This window comes from Eurosta solidaginis, chromosome 3, assembly GCF_040869045.1.
Source record: "Eurosta solidaginis isolate ZX-2024a chromosome 3, ASM4086904v1, whole genome shotgun sequence".
Lineage (NCBI taxonomy): Eukaryota > Metazoa > Arthropoda > Insecta > Diptera > Tephritidae > Eurosta > Eurosta solidaginis.
In genome coordinates this window covers 236,604,925-236,629,651 of record NC_090321.1, presented here as the reverse complement: position 1 = coordinate 236,629,651, position 24,727 = coordinate 236,604,925, and the positions used below count along the sequence as shown (strand labels likewise).

The following is a 24,727-nucleotide window of genomic DNA, read 5'->3' as shown; positions in this document are numbered from 1 at the left end:
ATTGGGAAAATTGCCGTGAATTTACCGTAATTTATCCGTGAAACAAAAAAATTTGCCGTGGCCATATTTTAGAAAATAAAGGGTGGCACGCCAACTTCACGTGAAGTTAGCGTGCCACCCTCAGAAAACCACCTTAGAGACCAGCTGGGAAAATAATTCTTGCACACGAATTTGCCGTAAATTTGCCGTAGATAAGTGGCAAATTATATAATTTCGCAAAAAAAAATTTAACTTTTTTTTATGGTGCACCGACTTCACGTGAAGTTAGCGTGCCACTTTTCGAAAACCACCTTAGACACCAGTTAGGAAAATAATTCTTGCACGTGAATTTGCCGTGAATTATCCGTGAAACAAAAAAATTTGCCGCGGCCATGTTTTAGAAAATACAGCGTGGTCGAATTTATAAAATATGCCCCTTATCTACGGCAAATTTACGGCAAATTCGTGTGCAAGAATTGTTTTCTTAGCTGGCCTCCAAGGTGGTTTTCTGAGGGTGGCACGCTAACTTCACGTGAAGTTGGCGGTGCACCGTAAAAAAATTTGAAATTTTTTTTTCGAATTTATAAAATATGTCACTTATCTACGGCAAATTTACGGCAAATTCGTGTGCAAGAATTATTTTCCCAGCTGGCCTCTAGGGTGGTTTTCTGAGGGTGGCACGCTAACTTCACGTGAAGTTGGCGATGCACCATAAAAAAAATTTGAAATTTTTTTTTTCGAATTTATAAAATATGCCACTTATCTACGGCAAATTTACGGCAAATTCGTGTGCAAGAATTATTTTCCTAGCTGGCCTCTAAGGTGGTTTTCTGAGGGTGGCACGCTAACTTCACGTGAAGTTGGCGATGCACCATAAAAAAAATTTGAAATTTTTTTTTTTCGAATTTATAAAATATGCCACTTATCTACGGCAATTTCTTGTGCAAGAATTATTTTCCTAGCTGGTCTCTAAGGAGGTTTTCTAAAACATGGCCGCTGCAAATTTTTTTGTTTCACGGTTAATTCACGACAAATTCACGTGCAAGAATTATTTTCCTAACTGGTGTCTAAGGTAGTTTTCGAAATGTAACACGCTAACTTCACGTGAAGTTGGCGGTGCACCATAAAAAAAGTTAAAATTTTTGTTTTCGAAATTATATAATATGCCACTTATCTACGGCAAATTCGTGTGCAAGAATTATTTTCCTAGCTGGTCTCTAAGGTGGTTTTCTGAGGGTGGCACGCTAACTTCACGTGAAGTTAGCGTGTCACCCTGTATTTTCTAAAATATGGCCACGGCAAATTTTTTTGTTTCACGGATAAATTACGGCAAATTCACGGCAATTTTCCCAATAGGTAAAAAAGTTGTCTTGCCAACTTCAGAGAGGTAACAATTTGGCTGATATAAGAAAGGAATCAAGTTTTTTTTTTGATGCAGAACGAAGGTAAATATTTCAAAGTTTTACTGAAAAGCAGAATTTTTCAAACCCATCCTTCCGTTTATGAGTTATAGCTTTGTAAACAAAAATTTTATGATTTTTTACTACATTTTGACAATTTTCCACGCCCCTATAATATATACCTTCAAATTATATTAACTGTACCATCTCACGTAGCTAAGCTTTCAAATGCAAAAAACCGTTTTAAAATCGGAGCATTCTGTGTGAAGTTATGTGCATACATGGCATTTAGTGACTTTATTTTATAAGATTTATAGAAGATAGATAGTTGTATCAAGTGCTAAGTGGAATATCCCCCTGTCTCGGCTGCCATTTCGAAAACGCCTTGTATCAGAAAATGTTTGAATAACGCCCTATTTCAGAATTTGTTTCAAAAACGTCCTATTCATAATGCGGTTCAAGAAGGCCCTATCTCAGAAACGGTAACCGAGATAGGGTGATATTCCACTCTTGGTAATACAATATGCTCGAAATAAGGTTTGAATTCAAAACAAGTCTGCAAGATTTTTGTGATTGTGACAAGAAAAAATAAAAATTTAGGTATGTACATTCCCTAATCGAAAACAAAAAAGGCGTGAGAACCAAGTACTCGTGAAGTTCGAGCTCTAAGAATTTAAAACTTAAATACAATTTTAAATATTGCCATACTTACACTCTTTTAGATACTGTTCTATGCGAGATTATTGCCTTAATTGCTGCTTGCCTGTCAATATAAAAGTTAACACAGCTGCAGTTTAAGCTTGGTAAAGTATCGGTGAAAGGTATCGATACTTTACTCAGAAGTTGGAAGAAAGCATCGAGTATGAAATACTCGAGTATTTTTTGGAAAAGTATCGATACTACTTATTCAGTACTCGTATCGTTCCATCACTAGCCCTGACACGCTTAATATATGTGTATTTTATGCTAGAATAAGACATATTTCACCTACGTTCTAAGAATTTTTAATTAACTATTTCAATTATGAAGTCACTAGCAGACCCGGCAGAAATTGTTCTGCCCTAAACTTGGTCTATCTGCATACATTTTAATAAGCTTTTTCCGTCTAACTCTGCACTCTCCCTTCTTCACTTTTTCTTAATCCTTTTATTCACTCCTTCCGTTTTTTCGCTTCATCTATCTCTATCTTCGTCTCACTCTATATCTTTCTCAGTCTCCTTCTCCTTCCCTCTTTTCTCTTATCTCTCTTATCTCAAGTTCTTCTTCATCCCTTATTGCCAGTTCCAGAGGGTGGTATCTATTTTCTTCCAGTCACATTCCGAGTCCCAGTCCCAGTCCCAGTCCTAGTCCTAATCCCAGAGTCAGTCCGTCTCTGGTCTACTTCCCGAAAAAAAGGATCGTAAGTACTAATATAGGCAAATTTATATACCAAATTTCAGGCAAATCGAATAGTACGTATGCAAATAGGTATGTGGGTATTATTAATTCATGTCTTTATTTCGGCTTCGCATGCATATTTATCAGTATTGCCAGGTTGATGCGACTAAATCGAATATCGCAATTAAATTACTTTAAAGCTCTCGGCAACAGCTTTCATTTGATATCCATATTACACACACATTCTAGGGGTATCCGGGCCCAAGTTTTGGCCTATATCTCGAGACCATAGTCACTAATAGGTATGAAAACTACCCTGGACTAAAGCTCACATCAACAGCTTCAATTTGATACCCATAATATAAAAACACATCCTAGTGTTACCCTGATCCACGTTTTGGCCTACATATTTCTCGAGACCTTAGTCACAAATTTTTGATGCAGAACGAAGGTAAATATTTCAAAGTTTTACTGAAAAGTAGAATTTTTCAAACCCATCCTTCCGTTTATGAGTTATAGCTTTGTAAACAACAATTTTATAATTTTTTACTACATTTTGGCAATTTTCCACGCCCCTATAATATATACCTTCAAATTATATTAACTGTACCATCTCACGTAGCTAAGCTTTCAAATGCAAAAAACCGTTTTAAAATCGGAGCATTCTGTGTGAAGTTATGTGCATACATGGCATTTAGTGACTTTATTTTATAAGATTTATAGAAGATAGATAGTTGTATCAAGTGCTAAGTGGAATATCCCCCTGTCTCGGCTGCCATTTCGAAAACGCCTTGTATCAGAAAATGTTTGAATAAGCCCTATTTCAGAATTTGTTTCAAAAACGTCCTATTCATAATGCGGTTCAAGAAGGCCCTATCTCAGAAACGGTAACCGAGATAGGGTGATATTCCACTCTTGGTAATACAATATGCTCGAAATAAGGTTTGAATTCAAAACAAGTCTGCGAAATTTTTGTGATTGTGACAAGAAAAAAAAAATTAGGTATGTACATTCCCTAATCGAAAACAAAAAAGGCGTGAGAACCAAGTACTCGTGAAGTTCGAGCTCGACGAATTTAAAACTTAAATACAATTTTAGATATTGTGTTTTATTTAGTTTTATTTTATTTTAATTATATTATTTTTTTCTTTGTTTGTACTTTATGAAAATAAAAACTCTTGGCGCGATTTACCTACGACAATATTTAGGCTGTGCTTCTCTTCCCATTCGCGCCGTGCTCCTTTCATTTTCCCTACAAATTGGCGGGACGGGACCTACATGTTTTATGCCGACTATGAACGACATCTGCAAGGCAGATGAGTTTTCACTGAGAAGCTTTTCATGGCAGAAATACACTGGGAGTATTTGCCCAATCACTGCCGAGGGGTAATCCCGCTTAGACAAACCTTTTTTCTAAATGAAAAAACTTCATTCTAAATTTTTGATGTTGTTTTGTGCGGGAATTGTACGCAGGATCTTCGGCGTGGTAGGCGGAGCACGTGTGTTAAAAGATAGTAGGTCTCCTTTGGCCCGCCCTGCATTTACATATAATGTGTGTGTAAGCATTTATTTTCTATAAATATTTACTTACTTGTTGTTGTTCTTTTTCTTTGCTCAGCTTTGACATCGTGAAACTTCAATTAGCTCTATAAGAATACAATAGGCGATATCCAAATTAACGTTGACTTATCCAGATAAGCAGAAATACAAAGTACACAAATGTGTCTGTAAAGAAATACAAATTGGCCAAGCTTCGAAAAATAAACATAGTATCTTACCTTATAGTATTATCGCATGTTTTAAGCACATCTAGGTTAGAGCAGGTTAAGCTAGCCGGCGCGGAAGCCAGATATTAAAGTATTGTAACGAATTTGCTGCAAATACTCTTATTTGTAATCCTCTGCTAAGTTCGAATCACTAAACTGTTGAATAAATAACTCCAATATTGAATAATGTAAAAATGGCCTTTATTAAAGTACTTCACAATGACACTTATACTTTGCTACTCGCTGGCTTAATAACCAAACTGATTGATAACTCAAATTGAACTCTACTATTGGCCGCCAGATCGCGTGCTTAATCAATAACTAATTGATTGCTCAACTCAAACTGAATTACAGCGCCTCTACATCTGTTGCCTTTTATACCCTTTGGTTTCCTCGTTCGCATTTTTCCAGAATCTACTAGCATTGTCCATGAGCTCTCAAACGTCTCAGCTATATGCACGTGTTTGCGCATTGCTGCTCGTATTCGTACATGGTACATATGTGTAGACGCAATTATTTATTCGTTTATGTAGATACATAAAGATTGAATTATTGATGTGAATGTTTGTAGTTTACAGTCTCTCGCGCGCACATAGGCGTATAAGTAAATGCATCTGTGTGTGACATCTCTCAGCTGTCTTATATATGTGTATACATGATTTGATTATTGACGTAAATATCGCTTAGCATGGCCTTAGTGATGGTATAGCTTAGTGATGCTAATATCCGTGACAGTATTATGATACAACTTGCTCATTCACAGATGAGAGATAATGATTAATTATTATTATTACAAAACGATTACGATAACAGTAATCGTAATCTCAGCTTTTTTAAAATTACGAGTTTTATGATTACAGAATTCGTAATTTAAACGTTTTTAAAATGACGATTACGGTAATTGTAATCGACTAAAACACGATTATGGTTACAGTAATCGTCATTTTTAATCTCTGTGTTATACTGATATAAAGTTAAGTATGAGAATTTAAATAGTTTTGAAAATTGTACACTGAAATCAGAGCTGGGCGATAAGGATTACATATGTAATCGATTGCGACTACGATTACGATTACTGAATTATCTAGAAATGACTCCGGAATGATCCCATAACAATTTCATAATAGTTCCGATATAGTCCCGAAATAATTCAGAAACTATCACCAAATAATCCAAAATGTAACCAAACACCTTACCAAAATGAGGCAAAGTAGTTTCGGAATGATCCCAACATACCTCATTGAGAGAGCCCCTCATCGTTCTTGGATATCGATTGTTATGAGAAATGACCCGAATTACTTTTTCTGGTTTACCGTTCAATGCAATCTCTGGGTTATACTGATATAAAGTTAAGTATGAGAATTTAAATAGTTTTGAAAATTGTACACTGAAATCTGAGCTGGGCGACAAGGATTACATGTGTAATCGGTTGCAACTACGACTACGATTACGATTACTGAAATCGTACTCGTAGTTGCAATCGATTACATATGTAATCCTTATCGCCCAGCTCTGATTTCAGTGTACAAGTTTCAAAACTATTTAAATTCTCATACTTAACTTTATATCAGTATAACCCAGAGATTGCATTGAACGGTAAACCAGAAAAAGTAATTCGGGTCATTTCTCATAACAATCGATATCCAAGAACGATGAGGGGCTCTCTCAATGAGATATGTTGGGATCATTCCGAAACTACTTTGCCTCATTTTGGTAAGGTGTTTGGTTACATTTTGGATTATTTGGTGATAGTTTCTGAATTATTTCGGGACTATATCGGAACTATTATGAAATTGTTATGGGATCATTCCGGAGTCATTTCTAGATAATTTTGGGTATCATTTCGGGACTATATACGAATCATTGTTTTTGTTATCGGCATATTATTGGTTTGTTATCGACGTGTTATGTGCTTGTTATCGATAACAACCGTTAACGAAGGGACATCTGTATATTATTGGTGAACTGGCGACTTATTGTTGTTGTTGTGCAGTGCTTAGCACCAGTCAATAGGTGCGACAACTCACAAATTGCCATCAATATCCTCTAATGGGAGTCCAAGGAAATTTGCAGTTTCAATAGGGGTAGACGAGAGTGAAAGGTCAGAAAGAGAGGAATGAAAGAAACCCCAATCGAAGAGTATTCGGGTTACTATCGAAAAGCTATCGATTTGCTATCTAAATAATATCAATTGTTATCGAAATTTTTCCATAACAAATACATATTTGTTCAATAACTTTTCGATGACAAACGGTTAAGTCATTTATATCGTTTGATATCGATAGCAAATTGATAACTCCTCGATACCAAATTGCTAACTCGTTACTACCTCATCGACAACACACCGATAACAAGCCGGTAACTCATCCGAAGTATATGTAAATATAGCACGGCTTATGACCGTCTACAACAATCTGATAACTCGTCCATAAAGTTTAATGGATATCTCATTCCTTTCCTTTCCTGAGAAACCGAAACCAGCAGAACCGGCATTTAAAAGTTTTTTAATGGTAACTGTTTAATTGAAAATAACGGTTTCGGGAAATTATTTTTGCGACTCCTTTGTAAATTAAAAGACTCTTCCTCCTACGTCTTACTCAATTTTCTTTTTTTCGGTAGCGCTGTTTCGGTATGTAGGTTTTGTGAAAATAAACTAAAAATGCTGGCTGGGTTATTTCTACCTACTTATACTATATTTATTAACTATGTATTTTGTAGTATTCATCGAAATTTTGTTATAAATATTGTATACATATGCGCTCAATTGCTGATAACAGTATAAATTCTCGAGCATTTAAGAAAAGAGAAATATTGGGCCTGGTACAGTGTAGCAATGCTATAATAATAATTGTTTTTTTTTTTGTCTGACGTTGTGGCAGCGCATTGCCGTCAAATGGCACGATGAAACCAGGCTAATGCTGCTAATTTTTTTAATACATAATTTTAAATTTTTATTCTAATTTTTATTTATGTTTGTAATTTATAATTTTTATTGTTAACGTGTCTTTGCGAGGCAGAGAAACTCATCAGCTGAGAAGTATAGATACACAAACACAATAGATTAAAAGTATACATACGATTTTTTAGTTATTATGAGAAGATAGAACCGTTTTTTTCATGGCAAAGAGCGAGTCCGAAACATCAATTATTCTCGAGTGAGAGTTATAATCTTCACACAAACATAGAAAATGTTCGTTTATTTGGAAATTGCTTCTGCATTGTTTAAGAATTATAGGTTTATAATGCCTTGAAACTCGGTATGGAACATTCAAGTTTACTTTGTTCAAAAGAAATGGGCTTGAAATTGATCCATTTAATATTTTAGCCATAAATATTACACCTAGCATTTCTCTACGACTTGCAAGGGTAGGAAGATTTATTAGTTTTAACCGATTAGTGTAAGGAGGAAAATTATATGAAGAGTCCCATTGAAGATATCTGAAGGCGAAAAGTAAAAACTGTTTTTGATTTGATTCTAGCCTATCCACATGAACTTGATAACGCCGATTCCAAATTATCGATCCATATTCTAAAGCTTCGACTAGTATTAAGGGCATACTTTACGAGATCCACATGCGTTTTTAATTTACATTAGTAATCCTAAGAACAGGTGTCAGTAGTCACAAGTTAACAAATTACTTGTAACTCTAAACTAGATGCCCTGCTCCGTAGTTCGGAGTAAATGAAAATTCTGTTTGAAAGGCTTACCTCAACTATTCAAAAAATGTCAAGCCTCTGGAATTGTTTAACCGAAACAGCCAATATAATTGCCTGATTTTTTATTTAAAGTTATAATATATAAAGTTATAAATAATTTTTCTTGTCATGCAATCGTTTATGCTTAGAGAAAATATACAAACAACATATTTCTCTCTAATCTTTTCTTCTTTAATGCACATCCATCTTCCAACATTTAACATATTCGACTATTTTTGTGTATTCGAAAGACGTCTTCGCAAAATTTTCACATTTCTATTTTTTATAAAATTGTTTACCATATTTCTTTCACAGTGCATTAGGCCGCCAAACTGATATCCGTGTTTATGTGCATGTATTTGAATTGATAAAACACCTTCAGTTAGAGTGCTAATCGAAGCCGTCGTTATTGAGTCACAGTTATTAAGGAGACGTGTGGCGGATTGCAACAACAAGTTCGAAATTTATAAAAATAACGCGACAACGCGAATGCAAATATTTACATAAATATTTGTTGCTTACGTGGTTATGCACTTATTAGGCATATGAAAAGCGTTTAAAAGATGTAGCGCAATTAAAAACTCAAAGATTTGTGTTAGTGTCAAATGTACATGGAATGTGTATTGTTTTTGCAAAGAAAAGCTTAATGAAGTGCTTATATTTAAGAGAAAAAAATTTTATAAAATAAAAAGAAGCAAATTTCAAACTCAAAGTGCTCGATCTTAAAAATTCTTCATTATTTTCCATATTTGTTTACCCTCAATAAATGCTAAAATTTATACAAAACTCGAAAATGTATACTTTAGAGTTAATGAATCACATTGGTGATTATTTGAGTAACATAATACATTTGCAAGTTATGGATATGACGAAAGGGAAAGACGAAGGTGAGTAGCTAATAAACAAATATTTGCGCGTATGTGGCAGAGAAATGCGTGAGTTTATCGCAGCTTAAGTACGCAATTGTATTTTACTTAGATAACCCAGCTTTATCAGATACTGCGCGGATGCATTACTAATTGTGAAATATCAGCTGTGTTTTTTTACATCTATATACGTTTACGCTTAAACTTTATATGTACTGCTAAGCGTCAAACTTTAAATACACCTCTGAAATTGCTGCGCATAAAATTAGTACGACTAAATTTCAATACGCATTATACTCACATGTAACTGAAATATATGTCTATGTTTCACCTCTACACTAATTCTATGAAAAAAAAATGTAAGGCGCGAGAGCCTCCGAAGAGATCTAAGGCCGAGCTTCTCTTCCCTTCCCTTCTCTTGTTTTCCCTACAAATTGGCCGGACGGGACCTATATGTTTTATGCCAACTCCGAACGGCATCTGCAAGGCAGATGAGTTTTCACTGAGAGCTTTTCATGGCAGAAATACACTCGAAGCACTTGCCAAACACTGCCGAGGGGCGACCCCGCTTAGAAAATTTTTGTTCTAATTGAAAAACCTTATTTCTAAAATTTTGATGTTGCTTTGCCCGCAATTCATCGCAACTGATTCAGCTAAATGTTATACACTATGGCCATCCGAGGGTTGTGTCACCATGTGCTGTAGCCAGTTATTTAACCACTGCCGCTAGATGGGTCTCTGCGTTTTCTTTTCTGAAATAAATTGTTGCTTAAGTAAGGCCCGGTTTTCCAGTAGTTGGTTAAGCTAAGCTTACACTAATTTTGCTTAAACTCTAGTCAAATTTAAATTCCAGTTAAACTACTGAGCAGTTTTTCAGTCACAGTTTAAGGCCAAGTTTGGGGGTAGGCTTTTTGTACACTGTATTTTTTTTTTGTTATCTAGATAATTTGTAGATACGGCAACAGTTGGCTTTTGTTTACCCAACAAACATGGAAAAAAAATTTCTCCAGCCTTAGAGAAATATATATCTAGTTCCAGAGCTGATATCCAACATCATGCTTTAATTATTCTTAAACCAGATAGTTATCAAGGTTGTTATCCAACTTCGTTCTCCACTCACTATCCAACCTTTGAGAAATTTTGTAAAATGTATAGTTCTCGAGTCAGCGATTTAGCACAATAAAGCAAAACAAACAATTTTTTGGATTTTTTTCGAAAAAAAAACAAACGATGGACAAACGAATGGTATTTGGGTTTTTTTTAATTACTCGTAAATGGAGGTGCCAACTTCACACACGATTTTTGTTTTTTTGAAATAACTTTTTAAAAAAAGGTGGACAAACGAAAATTTTTCCTGGACAATCGTGGACAAACGATGGACAAACGAATGGCAATTTATATTTTTAATTACTTGTAAATGGAGGTGCCAACTTCACACACAATTTTTGTTTTTTTGAAATAACTTTTTAAAAAAAGGTGGACAAACGGAAATTTTTCCTGGACAAACATGGACAAACGATGGGCAAACGACGGACATACGATTTACACAATAAAGCGAAACAAAAAATTTTTTGGGTTTTATCGAAAAAAATTATTTTTGTTATAATTTTTTAAGAAAAGGTGGACAAACGAAAAATTTTCCTGGACAAACGTGGACAAACGATGGACAAACGAATGGCATTTGGTTTTTTTAAATACTCGCAAATGGAGGTGCCAACTTCACACAAGATTTTTTTTTTTTGAAATAACTTTTTAACAAAAGGTGGACAAACGAAAATTTTTCCTGGGCAAACGTGGACAAACGATGGACAAACGAATGGCATTTGGTTTTTTTAAATACTCGCAAATGGAGGTGCCAACTTCACACAAGATTTTTTTTTTTTGAAATAACTTTTTAACAAAAGGTGGACAAACGAAAATTTTTCCTGGACAAACATGGACAAACGTTGGACAAACGAATGAGATATGGTTTTTTTTATTATTCGCCCAAGTAGGTGCCAACTTCACAGAGCTAACTATCCGAGAGGAAAGATATGAAATGTAGTCAAATGCACCCCATGCATTTTACTGTGAATTAAATTATTCTGTTAATAACTTAAATTTTATTATAATTTTATTTTGAGGTGATTAACTATAAACGATTGTTTAACCTTCTACTACTGTTATATAAACTCTTTTTAATTGAAATTTGTTCTCTATTTTTTAGTTCGGTTTGCTATAAAAGCGTGTTTTTTTCATTTTTTTTTAACTATTATTTATTTTTAGTTCAAGTAATTTTAAAAGTTTTAGTCGAGAGTGATGAAACCTCGAAACGCCACGGTCCACGGTGCCCCACGGCACCGAAAAGGGCCAAGACGCAGGGAGGCTGGACGCGGTCTTTCGCCGAAATTGCCAAGGGTCGGCAGATCAAACCTATGGCCATTCAAAGTGGTAATAAGGCCAATTGACCGTATGGCCGTTGACGTTATGTCACCACACCATCACAATAATGCATTGTCATCGAGCCGTGATACGTGTGCAAAGTTTCATTCAAACTTATGGCCATTCAAAGTGGTAATAAGGCCAATTGACCTTATGGCCGTTGACCTTATGTCACCACACCATCACATTAATGCATTGTCAACGGTCCTTGATACGTATGCAAAATTTCAAATTAATCAGACTTCTATAAACCGGCGAAAATTAAGCTCATAGATTCCGTTACATAGATACAGGCCAAGCTAATAAAAGCGTGTTAAAAAAGGCTCCAGTATGCTCTTTCGTAGATATGCCATGCATCCACTTCTATCATTAATAAAGGAATGCGTTTTTCGCATTATGTGCAAGGTTTAAAATCTATGGCCATTTGGGGTGGCCATAAGTTCAATTGACCTTATGTCCGTTAACCTTATGTCACCCCACCATCACATTATTGCATTGTCATCGAGCCTTGATACGTTGATCTTATGGCCGTTGACCTTTTGTCACCACACCATCACATTAATGCATTGTCATCGGTCCTTGATACGTATGCAAAGTTTCAAATTAATCAGACTTCTAGAAACCGGTGAAAATTAAGCTCAAAGATTCCGTTACATACAGGCCAAGCGTGTTAAAAACTAACAAGTAAGGAAGGTTAAGTTCGGGTGTAACCGAACATTACATACTCAGTTGAGAGCTATGGTGACAACATAAAGGAAAATAACCATGTAGGAAAATGAACCGAGGGAAACCCTGGAATGTGTTTGTATGACATGCGTATCAAATGAAAGGCATTAAAGAGTATTTTAAGAGCAAGTGGGCCATAGATCTATAGATGGACGCCATTTAGGGATATCGCCATAAAGGTGGACCAGGCCTGACTCGAGAATTTGTTTGTACGATATGGGTATCAAATGAAATGTGTTAATGATAATTTTAAAAGGGAGTGGGCCTAAGTTCTATAGGTGGACGTCTTTTCGAGATATCGCCATAAAGGTGGACCAGGGGTGACTCTAGAATTTGTTTGTAGGATATGAGTATCAAATGAAAGGTGTTAATGTGTATTTTAAAAGGGCGTGGGCCTTATTTCTATATGTGGACGCCTTTTCGAGATATCGCCATAAACGTGGACTAGGGGTGACTCTAGAATTTGTTTGTACTATATGGGTATCAAATGAAAGGTGTTACTGAGTATTTTAAAAGGGAGTGGGCCTAAGTTCTATAGGTGGACGCATTTCGGAATATCGTTATAAAAGTGGATCTGGGTTGACTCTAGAATGCGTTTGTACAATATGGGTGTCAAACGAAAAGTGTAATAAGTGTTTTAAAAGGGAGTGGGCCTTTGTTCTATGGGTGGACGCCTTTTCGGGATATCGCCATAAACGTGGACCAGGGGTGACTCTAGACTGCGTTTGTACAATATGGGTATCAAATGAAAGGTGGTAATGAGTATTTTAAAAGGGTGTGGGCCTTAGTTCTATAGGTGGACGCCTTTTCGAGATATCGCCATAAAGGTGGACCAGGGGTGACGCTAGAATTTGTTTGTACGATATGGGTATCAAATGAAAGGTGTTAATGAGTATTTTAAAAGGGCGTGGGTCTTAGTTCTATAGGTGGACGCCTTTTCGAGATATCTCCATAAAAGTAGACCAGGGGTGACTCTAGAATTTGTTTGTACGATATGGGTATCAAATGAAAGGTGTTAATGAGTATTTTAAAAGGGAGTGGGCCTTAGTTCTATAGGTGGATGCCCTTACGAGATATCGCCATAACGGTGGGCCAGGGGTGACTCTAGAATTTTTGTGTACGTTATGGGTATCAAATGAAAGGTATTAATGAGTATTTTAAAAGGGTGTGGGCCTTAGTTCTATAGGTGGACGCCTTTTCGAGATATCGCCATAAAGGTGGACCAGGGGTGACTCTAGAATTTGTTTGTACGATATGGGTATCAAATGAAAGGTGTTAATGAGTATTTTAAAAGGGCGTGGGCCTTAGTTCTATAGGTGGACGCCTTTTCGAGATATCGACATAAAGGTGGACCAGGGGTTACTCTAGAATTTGTTTATACGATATGGGTATCAATTGAAAGGTGTTAATGAGTATTTTAAAAGGGAGTGGGCCTTAGTTCTATAGGTGGATGCCTTTTCGAGATATCGCCATAAAGGTGGACCAGGGGTGACTCTAGAATTTTTTTGTACGATATGGGTATCAAATGAAAGGTGTTAATGAGTATTTTAAAAAGGCGTGGGCCTTAGTTCTATAGGTGGACGCCTTTTCGAGATATCGACATGAAGGTGGACCAGGGGTGACTCTAGAATTTGTTCGTACGATATGGGTATCAAATGAAATGTGTTAATGATAATTTTAAAAGGGAGTGGGTCTAAGTTCTATAGGTGGACGTCTTTTCGAGATATCGCCATAAAGGTGGACCAGGGGTGACTCTAGAATTTATTTTGTACGATATGGGTATCAAATAAAAGGTATTAATGAGTATTTTAAAAGAGCGTGGGCCTAAGTTCTATAGATGTACGCCTTTTCGAGATATCGCCATAAAGATGGACCAGGGGTGACTCTAGAATTTGTTTGTAGGATATGAGTATCAAATGAAAGGTGTTAATGTGTATTTTAAGAGGGCGTGGGCCTTAGTTCTATATGTGGACGCCTTTTCGAGATATCGCCATAAACGAGTATGAGTATTTTAAAAGGGAGTGGGCCTAAGTTCTATAGGTGGACGCATTTCGGAATATCGTTATAAAAGTGGACCGGGGTTGACTCTAGAATGCGTTTGTACAATATGGCTGTCAAACGAAAAGTGTAATAAGTGTTTTAAAAGGGAGTGGGCCTTTGTTCTATGGGTGGACGCCTTTTCGGGATATCGCCATAAACGTATACCAGGGGTGACTCTAGAATGCGTTTGTACAATATGGGTATCAAATGAAAGTTGCTAATGAGTATTTTAAAAGGGCGTGGGCCTTAGTTCTATAGGTGGACGCCTTTCCGAGATATCGCCATAAAGGTGGACCAGGGGTGACACTAGAATTTGTTTGTACGATATGGGTATCAAATGAAAGGTGTTAATGAGTATTTTAAAAGGGCGTGGGTCTTAGTTCTATAGGTGGACGCCTTTTCGAGATATCTCCATAAAAGTAGACCTCTAGAATTTGTTTTTACGATATGGGTATCAAATGAAAGGTGTTAATGAGTGGGCCTTAGTTCTATAGGTGGACGCCTTTTCGAGATATCGACATAAAGGTGGACCAGGGGTGACTCTAGAATTTTTTTGTACGATATGGGTATCAATTGAAAGGTGTTAATGAGTATTTTAAAAAGGCGTGGGCCTTAGTTCTATAGGTGGACGCCTTTTCGAGATATCGACATGAAGGTGGACCAGGGGTGACTCTAGAATTTGTTTGTACGATATGGGTGTCAAATGAAAGGTGTTAATGAGTATTTTAAAAAGGAGTGGGCCTTAGTTCTATATGTGGACGCGTTTTCGAGATATCGCCATAAACGTGGATCAGGGGTGACTCTAGAATGTGTTTGTACGATATGGGTATCAAATTAAAGGTATTAATGAGGGTTTTAAAAGGGAGTGGCTCTTAGTTGTATATGTGAAGGCGTTTTCGAGATATCGACCAAAATGTGGACCAGGGTGATCCAGAACATCATCTGTCGGGTACCGCTAATTTATTTATATATGTAATACCACGTACAGTATTCCTTGCAAGATTCCAAGGGCTTTTCATTTCGCCCTGCAAAACTTTTTCATTTTCTTCTACTTAATGTGGTAGGTGTCACACCCAATTATACCAAGTTTTTTTCTAAAGTTATATTTTGCGTCAATAGACCAATACAATTACCATGTTTAATTCCTTTTTTCGTATTTGGTATATAATTATGGAATTTTTTTCATTTTTCGTAATTTTCGATTTCGAAAAAGTGGGCGTGGTCATAGTCGGATTTCGGCCATTTTTTACACCAATACAAAGTGAGTTCAGATAAGTACGTGAACTGAGTTTAGTAAAGATATATCGATTTTTACTCAAGTTATCATGTTAAAGGCCGAGCGGAAGGACAGACGGTCGACTGTGTATAAAAACTGGGCGTGGCTTCAACCGATTTCGCCCTTTTTCACAGAAAACAGTTATCGTCCTAGGAGCTAAGCCTCTACCGAATTTCACAAGGATTGGTAAATTTTTGTTCGACTTATGGCATTAAAAGCATCCTAGACAAATTAAATGAAAAAGGGCGGAGCCACGCCCGTTTTGAAATTTTCTTTTATTTTTGTATTTTGTTGCACCATATCATTACTGGAGTTGAATGTTGGCATAATTTACTTTTATGCTGTAAAGATATTAACTTTTCTTTTAAAATTTGAATTTAAAAAAATTTTTTTTTAAAAAGTGGGCGTGGTCGTTCTCTGATTTTGCTAATTTTTATCAAGCAGACATAAAGTAATAAGAGTAACGTTCCTGCCAAATTTCATCATGATATCTTCAACGACTGCCAAATTACTGCTTGCAAAACTTCTAAATTACCTTCATTTAAAAGTGGGCGGTGCCACGCCCATTGTCCAAAATTTTACTGGTTTTCTATTCTGCGTCATAAGCTCAACTCACCTACCAAGTTTCATCGCTTAATGCGTATTTGGTAATGAATTATCGCACTTTTTCGATTTTTCGAAATTTTCGATATCGAAAAAGTGGGCGTGGTTATTGTCCGATATCGTTCATTTTAAATAGCGATCTGAGATGAGTGCCCAGGAACCTACATACCAAATTTCATCAAGATACCTCAAAATTTACTCAAGTTATCGTGTTAACGGACAGACGGACGGACGGACGGACGGACGGACATGGCTCAATGGAATTTTTTTTCGATACTGATGATTTTGATATATGGAAGTCTATATCTATCTCGATTCCTTTATACCTGTACAACCAACCGTTATGCAATCAAAGTTAATATACTCTGTGAGCTCTGCTCAACTGAGCATAAAAAAACACGCCGCGCGCCTCAAGGTAGTGGAGGCGCGTGATATCCCCTCACGACCAAGGGCTAGAGCCTGGGTTCCAGTGACGCCAACTGACCCAGCTGACATCCTGGAGCTGCTCCAGGAGTACAACCCGCCACAGGTTTGGAAGTCAACCCGGATAAAACCGAGCTTGTTCTCTTCACGAGGAGGTACAAAGTACCAAATCTTACACCGCCAAGAATTGGGGGTACGTTCTTAGCGTTTAGCGATCAAGTCAAGTATGTGGGAGTCATTCTGGATAGGAAGCTATTATGGAGTGACCATTGCATTGCCATCGAACCTTCATACGTGTGCAAAGTTTCAATCAAACTTATGGCCATTCAAAGTGGTAATAATGCCAATTGACCTTATGGCCGTTGCCCTTGTGTCACCACACCATCACATTAATGCACTCATCGGCCCTTGATACGTATGCAAAGTTTCAAATTAATCAGACTTCCAGAAACCGGTGAAAATTAAGCTCAAAGATTCCGTTACATACAGGCCAAGCTAATAAAAGCGTGTTAAAAATAGTGCACATTTGGACGAAAAATCCCAATGTTAGCTACATGGCACAACACAAAGGAGCATGCTGTGACAGTTCGAGAATATTGTTCTATCCCAAGTTAGGAAATCCTGATCCATATCAACAAGAGATATAGCCAAAATAGCGAAAGCATGTCACACGAATCAAGCAAAGAGTTGGTATTAAAACATACTGTAACGTATTTCCTGCAAATCCTCTTATTTGCCCTTTTGCTAGGTTCGCATCGCTAAACTGTTGAATAAATAACTCCAATATTGAATAATGGAAAAATGGCCTTTATTAAAATACTTCACAATAACACTCAAACTGTGCAACGAATAGTTTAATAACCAAACTGATAGCTTAAAGGAAACTGACTTTCAAAATAATAGTGCTATTGCTCGCTAGATATCGTCTTAGTCGTAACTGCTTGACAACTCAAATCAAACTGAATTCCAACGCCTCTACAATTGTCGCCTTTTATACTCTTTGATTTCAACCTTCGCATCTTCTAGAATCTACTAGTCCAGCAGCTCTCAAACCTCTCAGCTGTAACTACAATTGCACAATTTTATACATCTTCTAGGCGCTTCCAGAATCTACTAGTCCAGTAGCTCTCAAACTTCTCAGCTGTAACTACAATTGCACAATTTTATAGTTTTTCTCATTGCATACTTATAGGAGTATCTCAGATATATGCATGCGTTAGTGCATTGACTCTCCTCTGCTCGTATACGTACATGGTACATATATGTAGACGCAGTTATTGTTTCGTTTATGTAGATACATAATGATTGAATTATTGATGTGCATTCACGTCACTGCTTAGCATCGGCTTTGAGACGGCAGCACTCCTTACTTTTGCTAATATTCGTAACACTGCCCTCCACCTAAGTCTGATCGTCCCGATTAGACAAATCTCTCGATTTAACCGCTGCTAGCCTCCCCAAATGAACCACTTTCATTTTGGTTCGTGGTTTGCCAATGGTTTGTATGCACATCGTTGATCCGTTTTACAACTTTGCATGGGCCTTCCCAGTTACAATGCAATTTTGGGGACAAACCTTTTTTTCGTTGTGGGTTGTATAGTAGCACCAAATCTCCTTCCTGAAACCCTTCGGAATTAATTGCTTTATCGTAGCTCGATTTCATCTTGTCACTCATAATCTTTGCTCGTTGCCTTACCAGATCGTGTATCTCTCTCAGCTCTTCTTCCAAGACACCAGTGGATTTCTTGACATTCCTCTCCGCATCGGCATCTATCCCATACTTCAAATCAGCTGGCAGTCGAAGGTCATTGCCAAAAATTACCTTTGCGGGAGTTTGGCCCGTTGTGTCATGTACTGCCGATCGGTAGGCCATCAAGAATAATGATATGTGTGTATCCCAGTCCTTATGGTACTTGTTTACTACTTTCCTTAAATGCTCCTCCAATGTTCTATTGAAGCGTTCCACCATACCATCGGACTGAGGATGCAATGCAGTTGTCCGTGTTTTTCGAATGCCCAACTTCTTGCACATTTCTTGGAACACAGCTGATTCAAAATTCCTGCCTTGGTCAGAATGTAACTCCATTGGTACACCATACCTTGCAACCCATTCGTTTTTAACCACTTCTGCCACTGTTTCTGCTTCTTGGTTTGGGATTGGGTATACCTCTGGCCATTTACTGAAATAATCCATAACCACCAGTACGTATTTGTTTCCGCGGTTGCTAGTAGGAAATGGACCTGCGACATCCATGGCGATCCTTTCAAATGGTGCACCTGAAATAGACTGCTTCATCTGGCCATGACTTCGGGTTTTGGGCCCTTTCGCTCTGTTGCATACCTCGCAGTTGGCAATCCACTCGGTGACCGACTGACGGCAACCAACCCAATAGAATCTCTGCTTAATTTTCTCGAGCGTCTTCGTGATTCCAAGATGACCTCCACTTGGACCATTAAGCAGCTCGCTGAGCACGTCAGGAATCCTCTTTCTGGGAACAACTATCAGTTTCTTCTTGCATTTACCATCCTCACTCTCCCATACTCGATGAAGGCAACCGGATATCAATTCTAAACTGTTCCACTGTGCCCAATATGACTTCGCAATGGGACTCTCTGCTGACATCTCTTCTCTGTTTGGTCTTTCGTTTCGTCCGAGCCCTTGCATAACATGTGACAGATCTGTATCCTCTAGCTGACACTTTCTTAGTTGTTCCTGGTCCCATTCATCCGTACACGTTATAGACATAAGCCGGACATCTATAATGTCTTCTTTAGCCTCGGCCTTTGAGCAGTGCTTGCATTCCAGACTACATGGTCTTCGTGACATTGCATCAGCATTTCCATGGGTACTACCTTTTCGATGCTCAATGGAAAAGTCATAGCTTTGTAGTCGCCCGATCCACCGTGCCAATTGTCCTTCCGGATTACGGAACTGCAGAGGCCATTTCAACGCTGCGTGATCTGTCCTGACACGGAATCGCTGGCCGTAGAGGTATTTGTGAAAATGTTTAATGCACTCTACCAATGCCAACAGCTCTCTCCGTGTAACGCAATAGTTCCTCTCTGGTTTTCCAATTGAACGGCTGTAATATGCAACTACCTTCTCTTGTCCATCGACCAGTTGTGATAAAACGCCTCCTATAGCATATCCACTCGCATCTGTATCTAGAATAAATGTTGCTCCTGGAATCGGATATGCTAACATTTGAGCAGTGCACAAACGCTACTTCAATGTTTGGAAAGCCACTTCTTGACGTGCGTAAAGCTGGCAGACCCAAGTGCTCAAAAATAAGTTTAAGTTGTTTGAGAATTAAATGCATTTTAGGTGCTATTTAGGGCCACAAAAGATAATTTAGGTGCTCATTTGGTTTTCGAGATATTCGCAAAAAAGTGTGGGTCTGCTAGGTTAACGTCAAGCTAGCAGATCCACAACTTAAATTTCATTTTATTTTAAATAAAAAATATATCAAAATTAGGAGCTATTTAGGTGCTTTTTAGGGCCACAAAAGATAATTTAGGTTTTCATTTCGTTTTCGAGATATTCGCAAAAAGGTGTGGGTCTGCTAGGTTAACGTCAAGCTAGCAGACCCAAAATTTAAATTTCATTTTTTTTAAATAAAAAGTATATCAAAATTAGGAGCTATTTAGGTGCTATATTGCATGCCGGTGGCCGCTCCCTATACAACCTTCACCCCAGTCATTCCCCCGAGGGAGGAGTGGAGAAGAGGAATTATCTGGGGCATGGGACCGGTTAACTTGTTCACGGATGGGTTGAAGTTGGACGGAAAGGTTGGCGGGGGGTCTTTTGTCAAGAGCTAAATGTAAGCCGCAAGTTTAAGTTGGCTGATCACTGCAGTGTATTCCAAGCGGAAGTTGCTGCGATTAAGGATGCGGTGGATGAAATGCTATCCAGCGCTACTACGGTTAGGGAATTTAACATCTACTCTGATAGCCAAGCGGCTATAAAGGCCTTGAGCTCAACTACAGTGCGATCGAGGGTGGTCTGGGAGTGCCTGACCACACTTGCGATTGCATCGAATTATTTTACAATTAAGATTATCTGGGTCCCGGGCCATAGTGATATTCCGGGTAACTGTCAAGCGGATCTCTTAGCCCGAATCGGTACAACTGAACCGGATGAAGATGGCTGTAGGGATTTCGGGATTCCGCTAGCCACCTGTGGATTGCTCTTCCATAGCTGGGCCTCGAGTCAGCTCAGCAAACGTTGGGCGGACACTACGTCTTGTAGGATATCAAGATCTTTCTGGCCGAAAGTGGATGGCAGGAGGTCTGCTGAAATAATTGGGTTCACTAAGGCTCACCTATCAATGGTCATTGGGGTTTTGACAGGGCACTGTCCCATGGGTATCCATGCGGTACGTCTCAATATATTAGAAACTCCATCCTGCTGCAGCTGTGTGGAGGATGATGAGGTGGAATCACCAAATCACTTTATGCTTGACTGCCCAGCTTTTGCCAGAACTAGGCGAAAGTATTTTGGTCGTGACTCACTTGGATCTCCCGAGGAGCTATCCAAGGTTGAGATCGGGATCATTCGGAACTTTATCGTTGCTACCCAACGATTCTCTAAGTAGTTATATCTACGTCACCGTTAGTTTAGTTTATTATATGTGGTATCACAACGGACCGTCATGTTGTCCAAGTGAGCTTCCTCTCATCAGGGAAGCTACCACCCAACCTAACCTAACCTAACCTAGGTGCTTTTTAGGGCCACAAAAGATTATTTAGGTTTTCATTTCGTTTTCGAGTTATTCGCAAAAAGTGTGGGTCTGCTAGGTTAACGTCAAGCTAGCAGACCCACAATTTAAATTTAATTTTTTTTAAATAAAAAGTATATCAAAATTAGGAGCCATTTAGGTGCTTTTTAGGGCCACAAAAGATAATTTAGGTTTTCATTTCGTTTTCGAGATATTCGCAAAAAGTGTGGGTCTGCTAGGTTAACGTCAAGCTAGCAGACCCACAACTTAAATTTCATTTTATTTTAAATAAAAAATATATCAAAATTAGGAGCTAGTTAGGTGCTTTCTAAGGTCACAAAAGATAATTTAGGTTTTCATTTCGTTTTCGAGATATTCGCAAAAAGGTGTGGGTCTGCTAGGTTAACGTCAAGCTAGCAGACCCAAAATTTAAATTTCATTTTTTTTAAATAAAAAGTATATCAAAATTAGGAGCTATTTAGGTGCTTTTTAGGGCCACAAAAATAATTTAGGTTTTCATTTCGTTTTCGAGATATTCGCAAAAAGGTGTGGGTCTGCTAGGTTAACGTCAAGCTAGCAGACCCACAATTTAAATTTCATTTTTTTAAAAAAAAGTATATCAAAATTAGGAGCTATTTAGGTGCTTTTTAGGGCCACAAAAGATAATTTAGGTTTTCATTTCGTTTTCGAGATATTCGCAAAAAGTGTGGGTCTGCTAGGTTAACGTCAAGCTAGCAGGCCCACAACTTAAATTTCATTTTATTTTAAATAAAAAATATATCAAAATTAGGAGCTATTTAGGTGCTTTTTAGGGCCACAAAAGATAATTTAGGTTTTCATTTCGTTTTCGAGATATTCGCAAAAAGGTGTGGGTCTGCTAGGTTAACGTCAAGCTAGCAGACCCACAATTTAAATTTAATTTTTTTTTAAACAAAAAGTATATCAAAATTAGGAGCTATTTAGGTGCTTTTTAGGGCCACAAAAAAAAAATAATTTAGGGTTTCATTAGTTTTCGAGATATTCGCAAAAAGTGTGGGTCTGCTAGGTTAACGTCAAGCTAGCAGACCCACAATTTAAATTTCATTTTTTTAAATAAAAAGTATATCAAAATTAGGAGCAATTTAGGTGCTTTTTAAGGCCACAAAAGATAATTTAGGGTTTCATTAGTTTTCGAGATATTCGCAAAAAGTGTGGGTCTGCTAGGTTAACGTCAAGCTAGCAGACCCACAATTTAAATTTAATTTTTTTTAAACAAAAAGTATATCAAAATTAGGAGCTATTTAGGTGCGTTTTAGGGCCACAAAAGATAATTTAGGTTTTCATTTCGTTTTCGAGATATTCGCAAAAAGGTGTGGGTCTGCTAGGTTAACGTCAAGCTAGCAGACCCACAATTTAAATTTCATTTTTTTAAATAAAAAGTATATCAAAATTAGGAGCTATTTAGGTGCTTTTTAGGGCCACAAAAGATAATTTAGGTTTTCATTTCGTTTTCGAGATATTCGCAAAAAGGTGTGGGTCTGCTAGGTTAACGTCAAGCTAGCAGACCCACAATTTAAATTTAATTTTTTTTAAACAAAAAGTATATCAAAATTAGGAGCTATTTAGGTGCTTTTTAGGGCCACAAAAGATAATTTAGGTTTTCATTTCGTTTTCGAAATATTCGCAAAAAGGTGTGGGTCTGCTAGGTTAACGTCAAGCTAGCAGACCCACAATTTAAATTTCATTTTTTTAAATAAAAAGTATATCAAAATTAGGAGCTATTTAGGTGCTTTTTAAGGCCACAAAAGATAATTTAGGGTTTCATTAGTTTTCGAGATATTCGCAAAAAGTGTGGGTCTGCTAGGTTAACGTCAAGCTAGCAGACCCACAATTTAAATTTAATTTTTTTTAAACAAAAAGTATATCAAAATTAGGAGCTATTTAGGTGCTTTTTAGGGCCACAAAAGATAATTTAGGTTTTCATTTCGTTTTCGAGATATTCGCAAAAAGGTGTGGGTCTGCTAGGTTAACGTCAAGCTAGCAGACCCACAATTTAAATTAAATTTTTTTTAAACAAAAAGTATATCAAAATTAGGAGCTATTTAGGTGCTTTATAGGGCCACAAAAGATAATTTAGGTGCTCATTTGGTTTTCGAGATATTCGCAAAAAGTGTGGGTCTGCTAGGTTAACGTCAAGCTAGCAGACCCACAACTTAAATTTAATTTTATTTTAAATAAAAAATATATCAAAATTAGGAGCTATCTAGCTGCTTTATAGGGCCACAAAAGATAATTTAGGTTTTCATTTCGTTTTCGAGATATTCGCAAAAAGGTGTGGGTCTGCTAGGTTAACGTCAAGCTAGCAGACCCAAAATTCAAATTTCATTTTTTTAAATAAAAAGCATATCAAAATTAGGAGCTATTTAGGTGCTTTTTAGCGCCACAAAAGATAATTTAGGTGCTCATTTGGTTTTCGAGATATTCGCAAAAAGTGTGGGTCTGCTAGGTTAACGTCAAGCTAGCAGACCCACAATTTAAATTTAATTTTTTTTAAATAAAAATTATATCAAAATTAGGAGCTCTCAAGCTAGCAGACCCACAATTTAAATTTCATTTTTTTTAATAAAAATTATATCAAAATTAGGAGCTTTTTAGGGCCACAAAAGATAATTTAGGTTTTCATTCTGCTAGGTTAACGTCAAGCTAAATTGTGGGTCTGCTAACTTGACGTTAACCTAGCAGACCCACACCTTTTTGCGAATATCTCGAAAACGAAATGAAAACCTAAATTATTTTTTGTGGCCCTAAAAAGCACCTAAATAGCTCCTAATTTTGATATACTTTTTATTTAAAAAAATGAAATTTAAATTTTGGCTCTGCTAGCTTGACGTTAACCTAGCAGACCCACACCTTTTTGCGAATATCTCGAAAACGAAATGAAAACCTAAATTATCTTTTGTGGCCCTAAAAAGCACCTAAATAGCTCCCAATTTTGATATATTTTTTATTTAAAATAAAATGAAATTTAAGTTGTGGGTCTGCTAGCTTGACGTTAACCTAGCAGACCCACACCTTTTTGCGAATATCTCGAAAACGAAATGAAAACCTAAATTATCTTTTGTGGCCCTAAAAAGCACCTAAATAGCTCCTAATTTTGATATATTTTTTATTTAAAATAAAATGAAATTTAAGTTGTGGGTCTGCTAGCTTGACGCTAACCTAGCAGACCCACACCTTTTTGCGAATATCTCGAAAACGGAATGAAAACCTAAATTATCTTTTGTAGCCCTAAAAAGCACCTAAATAGCTCCTAATTTTGATATATTTTTTATTTAAAATAAAATGAAATTTAAGTTGTGGGTCTGCTAGCTTGACGTTAACCTAGCAGACCCACACTTTTTTGCGAATATCTCGAAAACCAAATGAGCACCTAAACTATCTTTTCTGGCCCTAAATA

At 37.1% G+C, this 24,727-nt stretch overlaps 1 protein-coding gene across 4 annotated transcripts in view; it reads left to right on the top strand.

Annotated features, from left to right (window-relative positions):
- Positions 1-24,727, top strand: part of LRR (Leucine-rich repeat) — a 446,397-nt gene that overhangs the window by 46,122 nt on the left and 375,548 nt on the right. For 3 of the 4 annotated variants that reach the window (XR_010951282.1, XM_067775596.1, XM_067775594.1), the window contains exon 1: positions 8,676-9,105. The exons of the other annotated variant lie outside the window; for it this stretch is intronic. Coding sequence is in view for 2 of the 3 variants with exons in the window: in XM_067775596.1 (XP_067631697.1) it covers positions 8,985-9,105 (121 nt within the window). In the remaining variant the exon portion in view is untranslated. Of the gene's footprint in view, positions 1-8,675; positions 9,106-24,727 lie in introns of those variants that run through there. 4 annotated transcript variants of the gene reach the window in all.